Below are 18,229 nucleotides of genomic sequence, written 5' to 3' on the forward strand. Positions count from 1 at the left end.
GCCTTTCTGATAATTATTGGACAATAATTATCTCTTTGAACAAACTATTTTTCTGCTGACAAAATTTTCTAAGTAAACAGAACTATTCCAAAAATGCAATTGATGCACAGTATATAACATTGCTCCTTTTGCTTTGTGTTTTGATAACATTGCATGTGTCCTATTTTTATTTGACTATGTATGTATTCAGAAGTGTCTTCTGAGATACAGTGGTTAAACAGTTGAATTGTTGCATACATAATTGAATGAATTTCTGTTATGAGGACCTTCTCATTTACATGGAATATATATAGTTTTTGATACTTGTTCCACAAGTGAAATCCAGAAATATTTCACTCTATTTCAGGAGATATGCATGTGAGTAAAAAACAAAGAAATTATTAACAAGTTCATCTGGATGCTCCTTAAGATCATTTCTCTCTCAGTGTCTGATCCAAGGCTTGCTGAGTAGGGCTTCACTAGATGTTTTTGAGTGAGGTGATCTCTGGTCCTCAGAGTTGGTTTCTGCAGCCTTGGCTGTGGCTGCTGGTAGAGACACAGTGATCGCTTGTGGGAATCCACGACTGGGTACAGTTTATTGTGCAACAGCTACTGTGACGCAGTAAAGGGAATGCGTCTCATAAAGTTCAGTACAAAGAACTTTCAGTTTCTAATTTTAGTTCACTGATTATTTGGCGGTGCAAATATTGATAAAATATATACATTTTGAATTCTACATTACGAAATAGTTTAAAGGTCTAGGTTAGAATTTTGGTGTATATTTTATGTTGCTTCTGGCTGTTCCAGGTTTGTTGTTGTTATTCCAGGTAGTTTTAAAAACATTCTTTTACCATTTTTGTTTTATTTGAAAAATTTTTGACCATCTGCTATATGTTGGGTACCATGAGGCAAGAGTGTCAATAGGCTCCACTCCCATCCTCAGGGAGTGGACAATATGCACTTAAGGAAGGCATATTCCTACGTGAAGGCATACAGCTGGATTGGGTGCCAGAGTATGAGGATGAAGAGAACCCATGAATTAACATTGAGTTAAGTACTTAACAAATAGAAGTCTTAAAATGCTACAAGAGCATACAGAGAGCCTCAGTTAACTTTGGTGATTTGGTGAAAGGCTTTACTTTTAGGAGGTGCTATTTGGATTGAAGATGAGTGAAAGTCACTGGTTTGGGACCGGGGACAGAGGGCGTTCCTGGAAAAAAAACAGCCTTTGCAGATGCACATGGTAGAGTCTAGAGAATGTAAAGGTTAGGAGTACTCACTGGCTCTAAGTCAGACTGCATGAGAACAAATCTCAGCTTTGCTGCTTGTTTGTCTGATGTCATTTTCAAGCCTTTATTTCTCTTGTCAAAAACACTCAGTAGTTTTGACGATGAAATGGGATAATGCATGCAGGGTACCTGGCTTGTAGCAAGTTTTCATTAAATTCTAGCAATAATCATTATGATAATGGTGTGTATCTGGAGCATAGGATGTATTTGGGGAGGTGTGGCAGAGAGGACAAGAAAGAAGGAGTTTGGGGCTATTTCAGTGACTTTGAAATTTGAGTTAGAGAAAGTGGGCAGCCTCCTTAAAGGAATCCTACTTAAAGGATTTTAAGTGGGTAACACCATGCAGTTGTGTTACAGAATAAAAATACTACTGGAAATGTGAAGGGGACAGGACTAGTGGGAACTCATTGAAAAAGTACCAAAATAGTTTGCAGAGCCTCAGCTAAGGTTGTTATGGAAAGTGGAGAGGAAGAAATACTTCTAGAAAATATTTTGTGAGTGGAACTGACAAGACTTATGGTAGGAGGAGGAATTGAAAATGAGTCCTATAATTCTTTTTGTTTTGTTTTAAATTTTTAAAAAACATTTATTTATTATTGAGAGACAGACACAGAGCATGAGCAGGGGAGGGGTAGAGAGAGGGGGAGACACAGAATCTGAAGTAGGCTCCAGCCTCTGAGCTGTCAGCACAGAGCCCGACGCGGGGCTCGAACTCACAAACTGCGAGATCATGACCTGAGCCGAAGTCGGTTGCTTAACCAACTGAGCCACCCAGGTGCCTCAGAGTCCTATAATTCTTGGATGATGGGGTGGATCTTGGGATAATTAAGAGAGCTAAGAAACGGAGGAACAGGTTTGTGGGGAAGATACTATACTTAGTTTTGTACATTTCCAGCACATTTACACACACATGTGGACACACACACACATAAAGAGCCTAGCTGGAGATGTGCTTCTTCTGACACTTAGGAGAGTGAAGGGCAAGAGATACAAATTTGAGAGTCATTGGTGTATTGGGATATGTAATCCCAATACTTGGTATTGGGTACTTGATTAGGCATTCTAAGGAAAGCAAGAAGAGAGAAGAGCCTAATGCACATTACATAATAGGTGCTCAATAAATGCTTGTTGTCTGAATGCAAGAACTTAAAGGAGCACACATATTTTAAGTGTGGGTAAAGAAAAACAAGTACAAGAGAGGAAGAGCAGCAGGGGGAGAACCAGAAGAAGGGTATGCTGTGAACTGACCAAGATCAAAGACTGATGGCTAAGCTAATACCAAACCACTGTCTGACTTTCCTCTGTGTGGTAGACTTTTTCTGCCACACTTTAGTTCAGTTACTGTATCATACTTAGTTATGTGCAGAATTTGCTTTACATGTGCATTTTAAGATGGAGTAGTTGGTAGTAAGACAGGAAAATTAGCTAATATTTTATAGGATTTCTCGTATCTTAGAAAATAAAGATGCACAATTGCTGGTAATACACCTGTTTCCTTGGGTAGGCTCTTTCCTATAGCCACTACTAAAGGTAATTAAACATAAGTACACAATTAGATATATAATAGTATTTTTAATGTTTTTATTTGAAGGTAAAGTATGAAGTCACAGAAGATGTCTACACCTCCAGAAAAAAACAACACCAGACCATGATGCATTATTTTTGTGCATTAAATACTCTTCAGTACAAAAAGAAAATAGCATTGTTAGAACCTCTACTCGGGTACATGCAAGCTCAGGTGAATACTGACTGTACTGTCTTTTGGATTATAACTGTTCTAAAAACTTGATGTTGAGTTTGATATTCATGTTAAGCATTAGGGTATTACAGACTACGGTCACAATATTCTGTTTGGGTATGTATTTTCAAAAGTAATTTAAAATGTCATCAGAATGCTATTTTAAAGAAGCTAGAATGGTTTTCCTTGCAAATGAAAATTTCACATTTTTTCAGGTAAATGAAATTACTTACCTTATATTTAGTCCTTGTCCATCACAGGTTGGGGACAAGGGACAGAAAGTAAATGAATTCTGCAGTTGCTTCTGCTGGAACTTCCTTTCACCCTTGCTTCAGAGCAGATTTGAAAGAGAATGGGCAAGTTTGAGTTTGTCTCATGTTCCCTGCATACCTCCTGAGTTAAAAATAATAGATTGAAACCCCAAAGTGTCCCAGGAGGTGTGCATCAGGGAGGAGGCTAGAAAATTAAATTTGGTCAATATGAGATGGCACGTCCCTAAAAATTAAGAGTTTAAGGAAATTCAGATATTTCTTCAAATATGAGCACTTACTATTCCTCAGCATAAAACTTATCTTTGTAGTAAACATAGGTTTATCCATATGACTTAAAGTTTTCCAGTTTTTGTTTACCATATGCATATATTAATATATAAAAAGATGTATGGTGAAATTGAAGTCTGGTTTTTACAGTTGCTCTAAGCCCAGTAGAAGTCATTGTAAACTAGTACACAAATGGGAATACTCCCTTGTTCATTACCTTACCTTGTATCTGGGTGACTGTATGAGTCATTTTAAGTATGTTTTGTATTGTGTGTGTTTCTGTTGCTCATCTCCCCACATGCACACCCTCTTGCCTTAGATAAGTTTCTTTAAGATGGGTTCTGAAAATCTCAGTGAACAGCTGGAAGAATTCCTGACTAATATTGGAACAAGTGTACAGAAGTAAGTATTTTCTTCCTTAAAATTGAAAGTGAAGTTACAAGAATAACTTAACAGCTAAATGCCATAATCTACAAATATTTAGCATTTAGTTTCCTGAGGGCTATTTTCCCTGCCATGGGAGTGTGTCTCACATGCTTCTTGGTGTTTTCACCATCTTTTCCACACAATTTGAACTCTGAATTTTATAACTGTGTCAAGGCTTATGGTATTTTATTGATTCTAAACAAGGTTTTATGTCTAAACATAACAAACACATAATAGTAATTAACCACAAGTTAATTACCTTCACAGTTATCTGAATTGTGGGGGATGGGTGGGAATTGCTATGTACATCTTGCTTTTCAAGCCATGAAAGCTTAACGAAAGAAAGTCATTCTAATCAGTTTCAAAAATCTGAGCAGTGATGTGGTCAATCTGAGATCTGCAGGGAGACGAAAATGATTGTTTTAAAGGCACAGGACAGAGCAGTTTGAAAATTCCTCCAAAGTTAGGTATTTAGTGTGGTAGTTTTTTAATTTAGTATTGTTGCCATAATATCTAAGTTTCACTTAAAACATAAAGCTGTTTCATAATGTGTTCGTTTTATTTTAACTACCCACACCACTACTACTCTAAGAAAATATATACAAAACAAATGTTTAGGTAGACATGATTGGTAAACAGTTCTTTGTTGTGGTTTGTTTTCCGTGTTAGTGTTCGCAGGGAAATGGACAATGATGTAGAGACCATGCAGCAGACAATAGAGGATTTGGAAGTAGCCAGTGACCCCTTATATGTACCTGACCCAGATCCCACGAAATTTCCTGTTAATCGAAACTTAACCCGGAAAGCTGGATACCTTAATGCTAGGAAGTAAGAGAACTACAGTTATTTTCATATATTGTATATCATCTAGGGTAATATCAAGTGAACATAATATATAATTGATATCTGCTAAATTATTTTGATTTTACTAAAGGTTGAATCTTTTTAGTTAGTGGTATTAGTGTTTTTGTCAGTTTTTTGACGGGGGTACGTGAATAATTTTCAGAAGTAAAATTTTATTTAGGTATTTATTGAATAATTTAGAATTATTTTTATTTTTTTTTAATTTTTTTTTTTTTTTTACATTTATTTATTTTTGAGAGACAGAGACAGAGCACAAGTGGGGAAGGGCAGAGAGGGAAGGAGACAGAATCTGAAGCAGGCTCCAGGTTCTGAGCTGCCAGCACAGAGCCTGTCGCAGGGCTCGAACTCACAAACCATGAGATCATGACCTGAGCCAAAGTTGGACGCTCAACCAACTGAGCCACTCAGGGTCCCCCAGAGTTATTTTAAAAGCAAAACCACTTTGAGTTTAAATCTAGGATTACATGAAATATCATTAAATATCACTTTTATCATACTTTATATGTAATTATACCATCAGGTCAAATTTCAGTTTTTACCTAAAGGTAGGATAAAGCCAGTTAACCTTAGGAACAAAATGAATTCTTTTCTTTTGATTTTTTTTCTCTTGAAAGTTGAACTGTAGTTTATGGAACATCGTTATAACAGTTGCAATTTGATAATTTCTAGCCTTGTTTTGGAAATACACGCACACACGCAAAAGTGGGTTGGCATACATGAATTTATTTTAGAGACTGAAAAACTGCTGTTTGTATTTTCTAGGCACCTTGGTGCCTTTTTGCAAGCTGATTCTTTGTGATGTTTTATCTTGTGTCTGGCTTATGATGAGATTTCAGGTGTGTTGATACTGAAGAGTGAATGTACTTTCTTCATTTAGTAAAACAGGCTTGGTGTCATCTACCTGGGACAGACAGTTTTACTTCACGCAGGGTGGAAACTTAATGAGTCAGGCACGTGGGGATGTAGCAGGAGGCCTCGCCATGGACATAGACAACTGTTCGGTAATGGCTGTTGACTGTGAAGACAGGCGGTACTGTTTTCAGATCACTTCCTTTGATGGAAAAAAGTTAGTATTTTTTCCTACTATTAATAAAATCTGTAATCTTTTGAACTACTGAAATGCATGATAATTCCTTGCCATTCAGACATTTTATAGCTATTTTAGGCTTATTACATATTAAGATCATTTTCTTTTTAATCATGTAGAAATGATTTGAATTTTCCTTTCTGACTAGGTTAAATGACCTTGTCAAAACAAGGTCATATGGTAAAAACCTGTGATTTCATGTTAAGATACTGTTCACTGAAAATTCTGCATGGTATGGGGAAGGCAGCACAAGTTAGTGGAAAGAGCCCTAACCTTGGGGTCAGAAAGTTCAAATTTGAAATCTGCTACTTACCATGTGGTCTTAGACAAGTTATATAGCCTTTCTGAGCTCCATTTTTTTTTTTTTTTTTTTACATGTGAAATGAGGGTGGGGTGGTCATAATCCCTACTTTGTAAATTGCTATGAAGAATAGAAATCTAACATAATGTAATGTGCCTAATGTGTAGTAAGTGCAAATACCAATGTCATTTTACTTATTTTTTATTAAAAAAAATTTTTTTATGTTTATTTATTTTTGAGAGAGAGACAGAGTATGAGTGGGGGAAGGGCAGAGAAAGAGGGAGACACAGAATCTGAAGCAGGCTCCAGGCTCTGAGTTGTCAGCACAGAGCCCTACGCGGGGCTCAGACTCAGAAATCATGAGATAATGACCTGAGCCAAAGTTAGATGCTTAACCAACTGAGCTACCCAGGCGCCCCACTAATGTCATTGTTAAATGTTATGTATTTCTGATTAAGTTAATGATTTAGTCCATTAATGTTTATGTGCAATTTTTAAAACTTCTGTTACCTTTGCAATGAGAACCCATAGACTAGCTTTTAGAATAAATTTTTGAAAAACAGAAAAATATAACAAAAGGAATATTGAAAAAAGCTATAATCTCACTAGAAACAAGAATTAACTTTTTGGTCTGTTGCCTTACAGTTTTTACTCTAACTACATTTGTTTATAAGTTTATTTATTTTGAGAGGGGGGAGGGGCAGAGAGAGAGAAACCCAGTCTCTGCGCTGAGAGTGCAGAGCCATAAACCATGAGATCGTGACCTGAGCCAAAGTCAAAGGAGTCAGACACTTAACCGATTGAGCCACCCAGGCGCCCCTCTAATACATTTTTAAAAAAACACTTGAGGAAATACTGTGTGTGTGTGTGTGTGTGTGTGTGTGTGTGTGTGTGTGTGTATACACACACACACACTTTGGATCTACAGCTGCTTATTAAAAACATTTCACAATGGCTGCATTATAATCTATCTAAGGATGTAAACCATAATCTAAAATTTTTCCTAATGATGTTTAAATTATCTGTAGCTTTTTTCTACTTAATTAAAATACTGTTTTTTGATGTTTCTTACTATTCAGATGCAGCTTCTGAATTTTCAGTCATTTTTTCTCTATGTTAAGATGCTATGGTTCACTGTCTTTTATCAAATGGTGGTTTAATTTCATATTCCTTCTTTAAACATGTAATGAATGTCAGTTACTGTGTCATTTATCATGCTGGATGTTGGGAGTCCCTGTGTTCATTTGTCAGAATTACCAAATTGTTAGTATGTTACTACAAGTACTTACTTTTTTGTTTTTTCATTTTATTGCTAATAATGCTTTACATGATTTCCCATTTCACATTCCTAGTGTGATTCAAAATTAGTAATTATTTTTTTCTCTAACTTAGTAACATTTATAGAAAAGCTAAACATCCCAATGTTAGTGATTAATATATTGAAAATTTTACTTAACTATATTTATGGAGAAATAATAACTAAGTATAATTGGTGTTTTCTATTAGGATTACTGATTTATATTTGAAATATATAGGATATGTCAGAAAGTTGAAGTGCATCGTCTTATTTGCAGTGTTCTTTTGTTATAGGTTGTCTTCTGAAAAACAGCACCTGTTTCTTTTTTGGTTATGTTTTGGCACAGACAGCCAAAGTCAAAGTTGTTAAAATATGAGTACAGATGCCCCTGGTGGTCTCCTTTTCCTAAGATATTGATTGGTTGTGTGTTTTGGGTTTTTAAAGTTTTGATACTGATTGGTTTTATATGTACTTTGAAAGATAAAACATTTTCTCAGATCAATTTTTTTTAAGTTAAGGGTCAAACTTCTTTCTTTTTTTTACAGATCTTCAATTTTGCAAGCAGAAAGTAAAAAAGACCACGAAGAGGTAAAATTTTATCTAGTTAATTTCTTCAGCAACGTCTCAAGATATCTCAGCAACTAAATATTAAGATAGAAATTTGGAAAATCCTAGTTAATTAAAAAATTTTTTAAAATAAAATCTGTTGTCCCCAAGCAACATTCTTAAGTTTCACACACAATTTTAAAGCTAGACCTATAAGGGGAGACGTTAGAAATCGTTGCTGTCTGTCTTTTTAAAGGCACGACTTCAGAAATGACCTTGTGACTATTGCTTTCTGGCAAGTTAGTAGTATCATGAGGTGACAGTTTAATTTATTCTCTTCTCTCACCAACTTTCTGAGACCGTATTTGCTGCATTAAGAACATAGTGGCAACAGATGTAGCATGGCAGGAAGCAAGTAAAGCTTAAAATGAAAGACAGAAAAACAAAAATTTGGGAGTGTCTGTTCTTCCTCACGAGTCTTTTATTTTTGGCTCCGTTTTTACTTCTAGTGCACCAAATATGGAAGGTAAGTTACCACCAAGAACTGACACTTCAAAAACTTTGTCTTGAGAAATACTCTTCGATGAAAGTATACTATACTTGATTTTGAGCCATTTTATCTGGTATTATAACTGTGTTGGTAGAAGACAAGGTTAGAAATTACATAGAGATCTATTTTTATTTACCTCTTATGCAAAAGAGTAGGTATTAAAACTTGCTTTTGGTTTGTGAGGAACACAGACCTGTGTCTGCTCTCTGCAGGGTTTACCACACAGAATATTAGTTTAATGAGGCTCATCATGGACTGAAATCCTCGAGAGTGAAGTGGAAAATATGGAAGAGAGAGCATTTTCTATGTTAATTAGTTATAAATCTGAAGAAGGGAAGTATGTAAAATGCATTCACTGGGAATATATTTAGCTCTTTACTTTTTTGCATTAGTGTTAATCATGATATCTGAATCCAGACTCTCTTATTTGGTGGAGGTTATGAAGGGAAGTGATATAAAAAGACAAATACAGGCTACTAAATTATAACTTAACATTATTGCTATATTTTTATTCCCTTGTATGAAGTTAATTTGGGCTTTAAAAATAATAAATCTATTCACTGTTCTGTTACACACAGACTATACTTGTATACACTATGTATATACTATGTATATAGGAAAATACTGTTTTTGTGAGAAAGATTATGTGTTACATCTTATGAAACTTCAATGAGATATTGAACATTCTCGTTTAGAAGAGAAGCATTGTAGGAAAAAAGTCTTATTTTTCTTTTTCTTTTTCTCTTGCAGTGGATCTGTACAATAAATAACATATCCAAACAAATATATTTAAGTGAAAATCCAGAGGTAATGTTTTTATTTATGATATCCAGATCTGGCAAAATTGAATACTTCTGTGGCTTACATGGCTTTTATTAATTATGTCTTAATCTCTCAAATTCTGTAATCTTGATTTGCCCTTGAATGGGTAGCTTTAACGTATCCATATGTGAGCATCTGGTCTTCTTAGATAAATTATTTCAAATGTAATGGAAATCTGTCAGCTAACAAATATTTACTGGGTATCAATGCTGGATTTAGCCTTGGGCTGAGCACCATGGATAAGGATACAGATGAATAAGAATAAGCTAGGGCTCTGCCCTCCAGGGGCCTCTGTGTATGGGAATACAAACATAACATTTAAGTAACATTTCATATAAAATAGTATATAATTGAAAGTATAGTAATGACTAGAAGCTTAAGATTTGAAAATGTTAAGATCAAATATGGACTTTAATTTTAGAGAAAACTGTGGAGATGATAGACTCCTGAGCTGGCCAAGATTTGTCCATATTTTGAGGATAAGAGAAGAAATTGCAGACGTGAGAATAAAAACAAAAGCACAAAGGCAGAAACGGTGTGTTTCTGAAACCAGTAGTATAATTGGAGTTCAAGTTTCTTGTTGGAGAATAATTGAAAGCTGAAATGTGCATACAAATGACCTGGGGATCTTGTTAAAATACATATTATATCTAGGGTTCGGGTATTCAGCCTGAACTCTGTTTTGCCACATACACTCTGAGTAGCAAGGGTATCAAGCCAGATGAACTTCCATGTAGGTGCAATCCAGATATACAGGCAGAACCCAGAGAACTGTGGAAGGAAACAAGTGGGTCCATACTACAGTGTAGTTGGGAAGAGACTTGGTTTAGGACAGGAGCTGTGTGTCCTCTGCCAGTCTTGGTGGGCCCAGTTGTGCTGTGAACCTGGCTGCCTCCAGGACACCGCAAGGCTATGCAGTACTGATAATTTGAGTTGAGGCAGAACAGGGCTGATTTCTTTAGGAAGCCCTCACTTTTTTAAGTCTTAAACTGTTGTTGGATAATAGTTGACTAGACAGGGGTGTCTGGGAACATGTAGGAGACCATTACAATAATTAAGGGATGAGCTCCGGGTCTGGACACCCTGGTAACTAAGAGAAGAGAGAAGAAATGATACATTGTAGAAACAGGTAAAAAGACATTGACTAGAGTAGTTACTAACTGACCAATATAAAGGATGAAGGAGATGAATTAAAGATGATTTGCAGGTTTTAAGCTCAAGTGAATGGAAGAACAATTTGAAGAGTTCTGTTTTTATCATAATGGCTTTGAAATGCCACCCAAGACACCTAGGACTTAGATTCCTGGGAACAAGTTTTGAATAAAGAAACAATATCTCATGATCTCCAAAATATTAGTAACTTCTATTAGTTGTATAATAATTTTATGAGCCTAATCTGAGAAAATTAGTGCTAATTGTAGAGAAGCCTTTTGCTTGTAGTAATTAGATCTGTTGCCAGTCTAGCTTTTCCTTTCTGTTATGCTACTTGGGAGCAACAAAAAATTAAAATGGAAGTTGGATGATCTGTTAATACCTAGGGAATACGTGGTGAATACAGTGTTTGCATTTGAATAATTCAGGGTTATCTTACTTTCCCACAAGTTATCAGAACTCTAAATTTTAAGTAGTATTTTCCAGATTATCCAGAATTACTTTATCTGTGTTTAATGAGAGGAGAAATTCTGATCAACTTGTAGCATTGTCGTGATATTTTTGCTAACTATAAGACACAGAAATGCAAAAATGTTAAGTGACGATGGGGTTCCTGGGTGGCTGGGTCGGTTAAGCATTTGCCTTCTGCTCGGATCATGATCTCACGGTTCGTGGGTTCGAGCCCCACGTCGGGCTCTCTGTTGTCAGTGCAGAGTCTGCTTTGGATCCTCTGTCCCCCTCTTTCTGCCTGAATAAGTAAACTTAAAAAATTTTTTTAAATGTTACATGATATTTTTTCTAATGCAAATACTATTTTATGTAGCCAGTGTTTGAAATATGAAGTTTAAAAATATTTCTTATAGGAAGCTTTCTTTCACATTTTGGTCCAAAAATGATAACTTCATCAGTTAATAAATATGTAGATGTTTCTGAGCGTAAATATATTTTGGAAGATCATGAAAACACTCAGCTGTATAGTTATGAAAAATTTTAATAGTTTTGATATTTTGTGCTTGTTTCCTACTCTTAAATTTATTTATTTAGCAAATGTGTTGAGTACCCATATACTAGATGCTGTATTAGGTCTAACAATACAAACCTTAGTCTAGAAAATCTGGTAGTTAAATATTTAAAGACCTAGGTCTGTAAGAAGTAAGAGGAAGCTTATTATGTTATAAAGTTAATTATGTGTCTTAATATTAAGATGGAATGTGGAACTACTTTAGTAACTCCAATTTGCATTTTAAGTGTTACTCAAGAGCATTCTGACAATTCAGAGTTCTGTTCAAACTTTTGGTTTTCTTGCTTTACTAATTCTAGTCCTTTTTAAAAAACAAAATAGGAAATTGCTGCACGAGTAAATCAGTCAGCTTTGGAAGCGGTCACTCCTTCCCCATCTTTCCAGCAGAGGCATGAAAGTCTGCGCCCGGCAGGGTGAGTTACCAGACTTTGGTTATTTAAAACTGTATGGGCTATTGGGGTGCCTGGGTGGCTCAGTCAGTTAGGTGTCCAACTCTTGGTTGGCTCAGATCATGATCTCACAGTTCATGAGATGAAGCCCTACACTGTGCTCTGTACTGACAGTGTGCAGCCTGCTTGCTATTCTCTCTCTCCCTCTTTCTCTCTCTCTCTCTCTCTCTCTCCCTCCTCCCCTGCTCACCCGCTCGTTCTCTCTCAAAAATAAGTAGATAAACTTCAAAAAAAAAGTCTTAAAACTATATGGGCTATTGAAAGTGTTAGCAAAACACTTTGATTTTAGTAGTGCTACTTACGTTAGTACGAAATATCCCCCCCAGACATAGAAAGTGTATTTTCAAATTGGTAAATTTACCAGCAAGAATGCTAAATAAAAAAGATTCCAAATTTTCCTAGTGTTTATCTCTAGAGTGAGGTCATTTATGTTTTTGAATTTAGTCATTGGAAAGAAAGAAGTCTGTTATTAAATAAGTAGCTGTGATTGTATTTATTGAAATTTATTCTGTTCCTCTTACTGACATAAAATTGTATTTTCTGGGCACCTGGGTGGCTCAGTCAGTTAAGTGTCTGACTTTTGATCTCAGCTTGGGTTTTGATCCCAGAGTTGTGAGTTCGGGCCCCATGTTGGGCTCTGTTGGGTATGAAGCCTGCTTAAAAAAAAAAAAAAGTTTCTCATAGTTTGTATTTAATTTCCAAAAGAGAAAACTAAATGCAATGCCTTCTGGTTTTCTTCTGTGCTTAGACAATCTCGGCCACCGACAGCTCGAACCAGCAGCTCAGGATCCTTGGGATCTGAGTCCACAAATTTGGCTGCCCTCTCTCTAGATTCTCTTGTTGCCCCAGACACTCCAATACAGTTTGACATCATTTCTCCTGTGTGTGAAGATCAGCCTGGCCAGGCAAAAGCCTTTGGCCAGGGAGGCAGGTGGGTGATGGCATCACAGTGATACGGTTCTATGGTCTATAAGGTTTATGATTCCATTTTTACACAGTGTGTCTCACATATATATATCAGCTGTGTTGTACTTTCTAATTTTGGTAGTTGAGAAAGAATCATGTAGGTTTTTCTCTTTGTTTTCTGCCTCAAATAAGTGAAGGCAATTCAGTTTAAGAGAATTTTGTATTTTTTTTGAGATTACTTAATTTTGAATTATTTATCTGCTTCTGGTATTTGCTCTTAAAATTGCAGAAGAAAGCTAACAGTCCATTCTTTAGGTCACGACAATATTTCAGAAATTCTTGAGGGGCGCCTGGGTGGGCTCAATCGATTAAGTGCCCGACTTCAGCTAAGGTCATAGTCTTGTGGTTTGGGTCCCATGTTGGTCTCTCTGCTGTAAGCACAGAGCTTGCTTCGGATCCTCTGTCTCCCTCTCCCTCTGTGCCTCCCCCAACTCTCTCTCTTTCTCTCTCAAAAAATAAAAATAAACATTAAAAAAAAAAAGGAAAAATATCATCTTGAGTCAGAGTAAGAAATCTCCTGGGGCACCTGGGTGGCTCAGTTGGTTAAGTGTCCGACTTCGGCTCAGGTCATGATCTCACAGTCCATGAGTTCGAGCCCTATGTTGGGCTCTGTGCTGACAGCTCAGAGCCTGGAGCCTGTTTCAGATTCTGTGTCTCCCTCTCTCTCTGCCCCTCCCCCACTCATGCTCTGTCTCTCTCTCAAAAATAAAAATAAACATTAAAAAAAAAATCTCCAGGAAGGCACTAAATTCATGTTATGAATCATTAATAAATCATCTTTTGTTTATATAATGAGAAATATCAAATCTGTTAAAAAAATTTGTTTTTGGCTCTGGGATGAAGGAAATGTGACTTAAGGCAAATTTATTTAAGTAGGTTGGACACCTCATACATTGATTTGGATATACATGGCTATGACCAAGAAAAAATTTTTGTTTGATCATAGAAATCTACTTAGGATTTGGTAGAATAGGTCAGACATGTATTATGGAGATCAATTTCATGTTATCTTAATGCCAATGTTATTTAAAACAACTTAGCTCTCTGTTTGTTTATAAAACCTATTTTCAGTTGTACTTTTCTTCCTTCATTGTGGGTGTGCCAAGAACCAAGCACCCTTAGGGGAAGTAGCTTCATCCCTACTTAGCTTTTCTTCTTGCATTCCATTACATATGCCTTCAGAAATACAGGTTTAAAATTTAAAAATGTTCAAGTTAGCATAGTTAACTTGCAACATGTAATAAAGGACCTAAAAAGAGGTTTTTAAAATCCCAGGAAATCCTTGGCATTTTTCTTAGGTAGCTAAAATTGAAGCTAAATCGGCTGTTCCTTTCCCCCTTTATTTGAATTCAAGGTTTTCGCAACATGGTTTATTAGGATGTTGGGGGGTGTGTGTGTCTGTCTATAGTTCATCCACATCTTCTAGAATGCAGCAGCTTTGAGTTCAGCCTGCTAAGTGTGAAGGTAGAGGCCTTTGTCAGAGGAAGGTGGTCATCAGTAGTGTACCTTGACAGGATCGGGCATTTTAGAGCTTTATAAAAAAATGTGTGTACAAGTTTTTGTGACTCTTAGTTTTTAACTCCAGTTTCAATGATTGAGGTTTCTTCCATATGGCTCATGGTAACTGACCATTGGTTCATAAATTTTTTAAAAACTTTTCAGGCGCACAAATCCATTTGGAGAATCTGGAGGAGGTACAAAATCTGAAACTGAAGGTAAAACAGATGTGCAGTATTCTTATATCTTAAAAATTCTCTGGTAAACTGTGTGAAGGATTTGTTTTTATTTATTCTGATGTATGCTGTTTTAATGGTACATTTACTTCATAGCTTTCTTTTTGCTCATAGTACACTCAAAGCAACAGAACTTAATCAGGCTTAAAGATTTCATTAAAATTCTAGAATATCATACTTTTGACCTCGTAGTCAAATTCTCAATGCAGAAGCTGTCCTTTAAGTTTTTCCTAGCAGTTCATGTTTTCTTCTGCTAACTGGAGCATGACTTTTTTTTCTTTTTGCAGTAACTATTTATTTTGATACATTTCAAGCTTACAGCAAAGGTATAAGAATAGTACAAGAACCACCTATTGTTGAAGCAGAACCTTTTGCTGTTTGAATTTGAGACCTTAATTTTCTTATAACATGAACACTGTAGTTAGGAGTAATTTGTAAATACTTCTACTAGGTTGTATTTTTTACTACAAAATCTAAAAGGTGACAGTGTGTTTTATTCTTAGGAAGAGATATGTGGAATTTAGAAATATATAATGTATCTTGTTCTTTTGTAGATTCTATTCTTCATCAGTTATTTATTGTCCGATTCCTTGGTTCCATGGAGGTGAAATCAGATGACAATCCAGATGTTGTTTATGAAACAATGCGGCAAATTTTAGCTGCCCGGGCCATCCATAACATCTTTCGTATGACAGAGTCACATTTATTAGTCACTTGTGATTGTTTAAAGTAAGTAATGACCTTCCCCTTAAAAAACTGTGCAAAAAATGGGGCGCCTGGGTGGCTCAGTCGGTTAAGCATCCGACTTCAGCTCAGGTCATGATCTCGCTGTTTGTGAGTTTGAGTTCTGCGTCGGGCTCTGTGCTGACAGCTCGGAGTCTGGAACCTGCTTTGGGTTCTGTGTCTCCCTCTTTCTCTGCCCCTCCCCTACTTGTGCTCTGTCTCTCTCTGTCTCTCAAAAATGAATAAATGTAAAAAAAAAAAAAAAACTGTACGAAAAGTTTAATTTCAGCCTAATTAAAATGTTTTCCAAAATTTTAATTATAGGTTAATTGATCCACAGACACAAGTTACAAGGCTCACGGTGAGTTCGGCATGTTTAAAGCTTTATTGGAAATCCTTCTGTGCACATACACATGTGTATCTTTATAATAATTCTGAACCTATATATTGAAATATGGTAGTAATTATGATTGGCTAAGTTATAATTAAGCTGATGGTGGACATCTTCCCCTATAAAGTTATAATTGAACATTCCATGCAACTTAAAGAATTGTGCGATCTGCTGTGATACTTAGGTTTTCTTAGGGTATGATATATGCTGCCTGGTTAAGGGATAAACACAGGAGGAATTAAAAGGTGAACATGATTGAGTTTATAGTTATCTAGGTTGAAATAGTTGCAAGTATATGCTCTTATTTAATCATTTAATAATATAGAGCATTTTTTTAATTCTATTTGTTATTGTAAAATGTGTAAATGACTAATAAATTCAGCATTCAACAACCTCTTATTCTGCCTGGTAATCCAAACCAAATATGACATTTTTGTTCTTGGATTGCCACGTTGTTAAAAAAAAAAAATTGGCTCTAATGTTCTGTTTATGATATAACTTAGTAATTGAGTTTGTTATATATAAGAGTGCAGTTGTAAGTGTTTTAAAAATCTCATGTTTGCTTCTGATGTTTTCTTTGGCAGTTTCCATTACCCAGTGTAGTTTTGTATGCTACACACCAGGAAAATAAAAGGCTTTTTGGATTTGTTCTTCGGACATCAGGGGGCAGAAGTGAAAGTAATCTGTCATCAGTCTGCTACATATTTGAATCAAACAATGAGGGGGAAAAGGTATACATGGCCTTTCAAAATGTGTTTAGGTTGTGAAATATATATCATAGTCAAAGTTCTTAGTAAGATTTCTGGAAAAAAACTCCCAAAGTTGGCCTGCTTCAGCACAGTTGTTTGACCAAAGCCTGTTGCTCTGAAGGTATCTGAGCCGATATGTTGGGCCTTCTGACTTACAGACCTGTGTCTTCCCTGGCCATTGAGGGCTAGTGCAGTCTTCTGGCCTCATTCCCTTACTCGGGGACTGCAGTATATTCCCGCAATCAGCTTTTTCCAGATGTCTTCAGCTTAGAACAGCACCTGCATCTGCTTAGTTCTCTGCAAACCTTAGCATCTCAGTAATGAATTTGAGATAACCGGAAGGTGGGTGTGTGAAAGAGGCGAGACGCAGCAGTGGAAACTCAGACTCTGAAGAAAATACACAGGTGCTTCGTTTGGGGACTGAAACATTCTTAAATCAGGTTTTGTCTGAAGCAGTGTGTTATAATGAGTTGTAAATCTAGTTGCACCAGCCATTTGGATACTTGAAATTATTACTTTGAATGAGAACTGGCTGAGTTTTTCCTGTTTTTTCCCCTTTTAGATTTGTGATTCTGTTGGACTGGCAAAACAGATAGCTTTGCATGCAGAACTGGTAAGAATCTAAGATACTTATTAATTATCCAAGAATGTTACCTAAGTAATATAAGATCTTTCATATTAGCAAGTAAATAAAATGATTTTGCTGTGTAAGGTTATCAGTGGATACTATTGCTGATGCAGTATTTAGAATTTGGATAAATGACTAAGAATGTATATTTTTAGTGTGCTTTCATGTAAATATAAAAATATGAAAAGGTTACAAAGGCCATATGAATTGAAAAGTCTAAAATTTAAAGTTGTTTCATATTTAATTCATTAGTTGTACTTATCTGTGTTTTAGGATCGTAGGGCATCAGAAAAACAAAAGGAAATAGAGAGGGTAAAAGAGAAACAACAGAAAGAACTCAGTAAACAAAAACAAATCGAAAAGGTATGTAGTCCTAGTATCTAGATCTTTTTTGATGTAATGTTTATGAAGTTTCCTTAATTCAGCACGGTGACTTCCAGGTTGGAATTTCCAAATGAAATTCTGTTTCTGCTTCCTCAGCCACTTCATAATCAGATGATTCATAGCGCAGCAGAAAAGGAAGACATCTGTTTTCTGATAGGATGTTTATGTTATAGTTACCGATGTGTCGTCGACTTGCTGTTTAGCAAACGTACCAGAACTTATATTTCCATATTCCAGCGAAGTTTGTTGCTATCAAAGCAGGTCTTTTGAGAGGCTGTGTGTATATAGACTTAACTGCCATTGCTGGAAGCTGTATTGGCCTCCAGGAATGAACATATATTTATGTAAATATTTAATGTTACCAGCAGTGTCAAATCATTGTCCATCCAACAGGATAATTTTAAGTTAGACAAGTTTCAGAGCAAAATCTGGAGAATGCATTAGATGGTGATACATGAGATTGTCAGACCCAGATATGGGTGGTGGCAGTAGCAACAGAAAAGAGAAATTTGCGGGATACTTAATGAGCACAGATCAGCAGGAATTGGGAATTGATTGGACTTATGGACAAAGGAGAGGGACGTGACGATGACAC

General features: G+C 36.0%; 1 protein-coding gene across 6 annotated transcripts in view; it reads left to right on the forward strand.

Moving 5' to 3' along the window:
• Positions 1-18,229, forward strand: part of APPL1 (adaptor protein, phosphotyrosine interacting with PH domain and leucine zipper 1) — a 56,303-nt gene that overhangs the window by 15,131 nt on the left and 22,943 nt on the right. For 3 of the 6 annotated variants that reach the window (XM_042929723.1, XM_042929722.1, XM_042929721.1), the window contains exons 8-21: positions 2,860-3,006; positions 3,865-3,947; positions 4,641-4,799; positions 5,713-5,901; positions 8,066-8,108; positions 9,367-9,423; positions 11,933-12,024; positions 12,809-12,991; positions 14,689-14,741; positions 15,314-15,488; positions 15,807-15,843; positions 16,458-16,604; positions 17,185-17,235; positions 17,524-17,613. In XM_042929723.1, the coding sequence (XP_042785657.1) occupies positions 2,860-3,006; positions 3,865-3,947; positions 4,641-4,799; positions 5,713-5,901; positions 8,066-8,108; positions 9,367-9,423; positions 11,933-12,024; positions 12,809-12,991; positions 14,689-14,741; positions 15,314-15,488; positions 15,807-15,843; positions 16,458-16,604; positions 17,185-17,235; positions 17,524-17,613 (1,506 nt within the window). The remainder of the gene's footprint in view (positions 1-2,859; positions 3,007-3,864; positions 3,948-4,640; positions 4,800-5,712; positions 5,902-8,065; positions 8,109-9,366; positions 9,424-11,932; positions 12,025-12,808; positions 12,992-14,688; positions 14,742-15,313; positions 15,489-15,806; positions 15,844-16,457; positions 16,605-17,184; positions 17,236-17,523; positions 17,614-18,229) is intronic. The other 3 variants (XM_042929726.1, XM_042929724.1, XM_042929727.1) reach the window with 2 other exon arrangements.

This window comes from Panthera leo, chromosome A2 (assembly GCF_018350215.1).
Source record: "Panthera leo isolate Ple1 chromosome A2, P.leo_Ple1_pat1.1, whole genome shotgun sequence".
In the NCBI taxonomy this organism is placed as follows: Eukaryota; Metazoa; Chordata; class Mammalia; order Carnivora; family Felidae; genus Panthera; species Panthera leo.